This window comes from Sorex araneus, chromosome 11 (assembly GCF_027595985.1).
Source record: "Sorex araneus isolate mSorAra2 chromosome 11, mSorAra2.pri, whole genome shotgun sequence".
In the NCBI taxonomy this organism is placed as follows: domain Eukaryota; kingdom Metazoa; phylum Chordata; class Mammalia; order Eulipotyphla; family Soricidae; genus Sorex; species Sorex araneus.
Window position 1 is genome coordinate 21,044,491 of NC_073312.1, and position 6,557 is coordinate 21,051,047.

The 6,557-nt window shown below is 39.3% G+C and overlaps 1 protein-coding gene across 1 annotated transcript; it reads right to left on the reverse strand.

The window, feature by feature from the left end:
* Window positions 1–4,790: 4,790 nt before the first annotated feature.
* LOC101551762 (ubiquitin carboxyl-terminal hydrolase isozyme L1-like) lies at window positions 4,791–5,468 on the reverse strand. The gene has a single exon (XM_055119499.1). It carries the CDS (start codon window positions 5,466–5,468, stop codon window positions 4,791–4,793), a length of 678 nt encoding a protein of 225 aa, XP_054975474.1.
* Window positions 5,469–6,557: the final 1,089 nt, after the last annotated feature.

The following is a 6,557-nucleotide window of genomic DNA, read 5'->3' on the forward strand; positions in this document are numbered from 1 at the left end:
TCATACCGCCAAACATTAGCCAAGCGGCACAGATGATGGCCGACTTCAACCATGAGTGTGGAAAAGTCAGAATGCATCTGAATCTCAACAAGATGATGCTTATGAAAAATGAACTTGTCCCTGAAGCTCCATTTGCTCTCAATGGAATGAACATCTCTGAATCCAGCAGCTATGTGTACCTGGGTTGTGACATCAACATGAGGAACGACTTGGCACCAGAACTGCACAGGAGGAAGAGAGCAGCATGGGATGCCGTCAAGAGCATCGAAGAAGTGGCTAAGAGGATGAAGAACCTCTGACTCTGGGCACATCTTTTCGATTCCACCGCTCTTCCTGCACTAGCATATGCCTCAGAGACCTGGGCCCTATGCAAACAGGATGAGAACACTATTAGGGTATCCCAAAGAGGAATTGAGAGAGCTATGCTAGGAGTATCACATCTCACTAAAGTGAGAGAAGGAATCTCGAGTTCTGACCTCCGTCGACGGTCAAGAATCAGGGGTGCTGTCTCCTTTGCCAAGGCATCAAAAATCAGATGTGCCAGTCATGTAATGTCATTCAGAGACGACCACTGGACTAGAGCTGTTACCGACTGGATTCCACAGGGTGTCAGAAGACCATGTGGCCCCCCACCAACTAGATGGTAGGATTTCTTAGTCAAATCCCTGAATGAATGGTTTGAGGCTCTTCCTGTTCCTGGAGCAAGCAGATATCATTGGGCTGCACTAGCACACAACAGGGACAAATGACGATGTTATTGGTGCCCGCTCGAGCAAATCGAAGATCAAGGAAGATCAAGTGATATATTCAGAATATGGAATTTCAGGATCATATGGTTTCATATTTTTAACAATGAGAATTTTATGTAGCTAGTACATACAACTCTGCTCTGTGGGACTGTGTTTTAACCTTTAAGTCAGAAAGCCAGAACTCTAATCAAATTTGCATCAATCATTTTCATCTAACTTTTAGAAAGTCACTTTGCTTCTTTGAGACTTAGTTTCTCTTTTGTTAAAAGATGAAGTTGGGGTAAATAATATTTTGAGTCCATGTTCACTGTCACTGTATCACTGTCATCCTGTTGCTTATCTATTTGCTCAAGCAGGCACTAGTAATGTCTCCATTGTGAGGTTCGTTTTTACTGTTTTTTGGCATATAGAAAATGCCAGGGGTAGCTTGCCAGGATTTGCCCTGCGGGTGGAATACTCTCTATAGTTCCCTGGGCTCTTGAGAGGGGCAGAGGAATCAAACTAATATTCCGTGATTCTACATTTGTGGACATTATGTCACATATTATCTACTAAAGAATGACATTTGGTTTGATCATTATGGCCATGACTTCTTTGTCCAAGGAATTGTAGAACAATATACCGTGACCACTGACCAGGGCAATGATGACAAGCAGTCTGGCTAGTAAATCAAATTTAAATGTATAGAGGTCAAATCAAAGTGCACAGCATTGTCTGATTATTAGTTATTACTGTGAACAAAGGGCAATTTGGTAGTGATTTGTCATGCATTATTTTTAACAAGAACATCAGGGTTTAGATCCTAGATACCTGCTCTTAATTCTATAATCATATACAAGCTGATTTAGAGCCCATGCATCAATTTACAGATTAAGGTAATATATACTTTATAGTATTTTTCTATTAAATAACAACAAAAGTGTCTTTCCCTTGCACACCATTTTCTTCTTGACTTTGCTCAGATTATCTTTTCATTTTGTGTTAGAACCTGCTTCTATTTGCCTGGCAAATAGTGATTGTAGGGATTTTATTATTACAGAGCTCTGAATTCTTTTCCTCATCATTAAGTTAACCTTATTTCTCATCTCCTTGTCTTCTTACTTAACCCCTGCCCTGCCTTCCATCTTGCTCCACATCCATTTATATTGATTTTTCATTTTTGCCTTCTTATTTCTCCACTCATTTTGCACATTCCTCCTGGAACCTTCTGGTATTTTTCTCATTTTCTTTATCTTTCTTTTGGCTCCTGCATGAGATAAACTCTTCTCTAGGGCAAGGCTTTTAAGATTCTCAAATAAAATGAGGTCACAGATAAGATTATACCTGCTATAAGGTCTAGGATGCTCAATAGGACTTCTTTGGAATCTCAGGGAAAGAAGGAACACTTACTTTTAAATAGTTTCACCTGCTTCTCACGTCTTGTATCACTCACTTTTACTTGTATCAATTTAGTTTCTTGAGTAGAAGTTTAGAACATCTTTTACTCCATTTCCTTTAATTTTTTCAAAAAGGAAGACACCATTACATAAGTACAAGGTCATTTTCAAATCTAAAATCACTAGTTACAGTTTTAAATATATAAATTATAGCAGACATAATTGTCTACAGAAAATTTTACAGATGGTTTGTTCAAATGCTATGTAAAGAGAAAGTTCATCATTATGTTGCTTGCTCTGTCTCTTCTAATTTTAGTCTGTTATAATCTAAACTACTACCTCTTTCCCATTCATCTTTGACATTGTTATATTGCAAATTAATGGGTGCATTATCTTAGAGAAGGTCCGCATCCTGAATTTTCCAAATTATTTTCTAATAGTATCATTTATGCGTCCCTCTGTCCCCTGTTTTTTACGTGGACTGAAGACTGTAAATTATTCCTACAGATTTAATTAGATTCAAGATAAGCAGTATGGGCATGACCATTCAGAGGTGGTACTATGTTGAGTAGATTGCTTCACATCAGGAGGAATGCAATACCTGTCTCATTTTTAGTGATGCCCTTAAGATTGATCAGTGGATTCGAGTGGTGATAGCCATAGCTGCATTGTTCTATGATTTGCCTGCAGAGAAGATTAAGTAATGCGTTTTTGTACCAAGGACAGTGCATATTGAGTCTTTCTGAGCTTCCTGAGACTCCCAATTAAAACTGAATGGCTGGGAAGAAGGGTAAGAAAATACTTCTTGCCTGGAAATGAACTTCTCTTTTGATAGTAACAATGATGCTCTCATTTATTGAATTCACTTACTAGGAAGTACTCTAGAACATTTGCAAATCTTTATGTTTTTTTTCTCAAGACTAATTTAAGAAGTCTTTTTCACAAGATACCCACAATTAATATTGATAGTGTTTTACAACACTCCACTCAATCATTCACCAAATATACACTTAATTTCTACCAGATCAATAAAAATTTCACTTTTCCCAGAAAAAAAAATCCTAACTATTGCAGGCTTCCTAGATCCCATGTAACATAACATAACAATAAATTATAGAATATTTTATCTTCTGTATTCTTATATATCTGATCATACCCATAACCTGAGGCGTGAAATATAGGCCCAGATGGAGAACATTTTATTTCAGTCTCTATATTTCCAGATACTTGTCTTAGAGTAAGTTAATTTTTCTTGTCTAGTTTGATGCAACAACAATATTTTTCTAAGTTCATATGAATGTCCAATAAATGAAGTTTGTAATGTTAAAATATTTTTTCAATATTTATTTGAATTAATATTTCCAATTTCCCCTCAACAGATTTCTTAAAAAATTGTTTTGCTTGAGAACTTTGCTAGGATATGAACTTCTCAGCAGACTTACTAAATAATAAAACAATATTATTGTCTCTATTAGCTGATAGAGTTCTATTTCCTAGTGGACCTCAGACCAAAGATTATCCACAAATATAAAGACTTTCAGGTTTAGGAAGTTGCCAAGTGAATCATTGTGATGATATTAAATGGAAGCAGTAAACACTATTTGTATTAAAGTCACACTCATTTAGATTCTACTTAGCTACATCATTTATACATGATCAATGTGCTTCAGAACCAGCACTGGGAAAAATTATAGAGTAAGCATAGGACTGACTTTCTGTGATGGCAAATCTTTCATGGCTCCCCTTCAAATAGGCATGTAAAATTCACATATGCCCTGGATTTTCTTGAGGGTAAGTTAATCTTTTGATATGTTTGTATGTTATTAATAAGTGGAGGTTTATCTTTATAAGTGAAGGTTTATCTTTATCTTATATAATACATAAGAAGTTTATTTTATTTTATTTTAAATTTTTATTTATTGAATCACCGTGAAGAAAAAATACAAAGCTTTCAGGTTTAAGTCTCAGTAATATAATGATTGAACCCCTATCCCTTCAGCAGTGCACATGTTCCACCACCAAGAACCCCAATATGCCCCCTCCCACCCCCCACCTAAGCAGCTAATGATCTTCACTTTATTCTCTCTATACTTTGAATGCATTCAGTATTTCAATAGAGATATTGATATCTCTATTGAATATCAATAGAGATAGAGATATTTCAATAGAAATATTCACTATTATTGTCTGGAATTTCTCCCCAATAATCAGGCCTGCTGAAAAAGGCATCATTTAATAATTTATTTCCATTGCTGAGAATGAAGAATCTATGAGCTGTTTTTTTCTTTTTTCTTTTCTTTCTTTTTTTTTTTTTTCATCTCTACTCAGCAGAAAAGTTTTTTCTTTTAAGGACAAACCAACCATATCCAAAGCCCTTAACAGACAAACAGAAGGAGCCACTGAAAGCATGAGATATTGAGATCAAGACATTCACTGGTTGGGCGGGAGATGCTTTAACCATGGAAAAGCTTCTACCAACTCTGCTCCATCCACAGCTGAGCTCTGGCGGGGCACGAGGGGTGGCTGAGGGTAAGCGCAGAACTGCAAAACCAAAGGAGGACGTCTGTGGGCTACAAGCACGTGCGCATCTTAGAATGCGCTAGAAAATGAAGTATTCACGCAGAAGGGGGTTGGGGGCGGGGGCAATGGAGGCTCCTCTGGGACATTAGGCTGCCTTGCCGAGGGCCCCAGCAGAAAAGCTGACTTCCCTTGGCTCCCGCTCGGTGAATTCTCGGCACACCTTGGCAGCATCCCGCAGTAGTGAGTCCGCCGGGCTGGATCCATGGTTCACAGGGAAAGGTATCAGGCCATCAAGTTCACAGAGGTGGCCATCCACATTGTTAAACAGAATAAAATGGAAATTCACTTTGTCATCTACCCGACACTGGCCCTCCTGAGCCACGGCGTCGTGGGCTGCCTGGATAGCCTCGTTTTTCTCAAAGCATGTGGCTCTGTCTTGGGGGGACAGCTTCTCCATTTCAGACAGCAACTGTTTCAGGATTGACCCGTCATTGAACTCCAGCTTGTCTCGGTTATTGCCCACGGAGTGTATCAGCCCGAGGGTCCCACAGGAGTTGCCGATGGTCTGCATCATGAAGTACACCTTGGGGCTTACTGCTTGTCCCTTCAGCGCTTCAATCTGTTTTTTTTTCTTGAAGTTCTCATGCTGTGCGGTGAGAGGAAACAGCAGCAGCAGCAGCGCGCAGACGGGCTCCGACACCGAGCCCAGCGCCTCCTCCTCCAGCCCCCAGAGGTCCACGAAGCACCACTGGCCCACGACCCCCAAGCGGGCCAGCACTTTGATCAGCATCTCGGGGTTGATCTCCATGGGTTTGAGCTGCATCTTCGCGACGGGAGGAGCCACTGGCCACAGAAGAGGAAAAACAGCCTTTTTTAAAAAATTCTTTTATTGATTCACCATGTGGAAAGTTACAAAGCTTTCAGGTTAAAGTCTCAGTTATACAATGCTCAAACACCCATCCCTTCACCAGTGCACAGTCTGTCACTTGGTCCCTACCGCAGGGAGCAGCGGGCACTGCCCGAGGCCAGGGGCAGGTCCTGGTTGCCGGGAGAGGGCATGCGGCTGGAAACAGGACAGACACACCTGCCCACCCACCCCCCAGAAGGACACTCAGCCCCCCCCCCAACACCAGTTGCCAGAAACTTTGGATTTTGTTTGTTTTCAAGCTCCTGTCCTTAGGTTTTGGGTTTCTGATTTCTTAGCTCAGTTCACAGACTAGATGCATTTCTGTAAGAAGCCACTTTGGGTGCCAAAATGGGTTAGAAGACCTCGAAGATCATAGTCTTTAGGAGCAGAGGGTCTGTTTTGCGGGGGGCAGCTCCGGATCTTATATATACTAGAAGTTTAACTGAACTCTATGGTTGGATATTTTTTTATTTTGTGTTTCACTTTGAATTATGTGTTTTGCTGAACAATGATCAAGTTGGCAAACTAGATCACCCCAAACCAAAAACATAACCTTGATTTCACAGCAGTTAATTTTGAAACTTTTTCTCCTGGCTCAGGCATTAGATGAGTATAATATTAAACATAGAATTTTTATAACAATGGAAATCATAAGTTTAATTTTTGTGTTTTATTCATTTATTAAGGGAACTGCAATTAATAGACATTTAAAAACTCATCATCAACAGGACTAGGAATAAGACAATGCCAATCTATGAGATAAGCCAATTCTTCATATAACAATTGATAAGTTCGTAATACTATATTTTATAGTGAGTTTTCAGGAGTAGTAACCAAAGTGAGCTAACTGTAGACTGATGTTCTTTGCTACACTGCAATTTGAAAAAAAGTTTTTAGTGGTTATTATTTCAGTCTTCAGTTTACAAAATGACATATAAAATTGTTATACATTCACTAGATCAATTTACAAGGCTATTAATGGACATCTATCCAGCACAGTAGATT

What these genes read in the sequence shown, in the direction of transcription:
- LOC101551762 (XM_055119499.1), bottom strand. Translation starts at nt 5,468, where the DNA reads ATGCAGCTCAAACCCATGGAGATCAACCCCGAGATGCTGATCAAAGTG.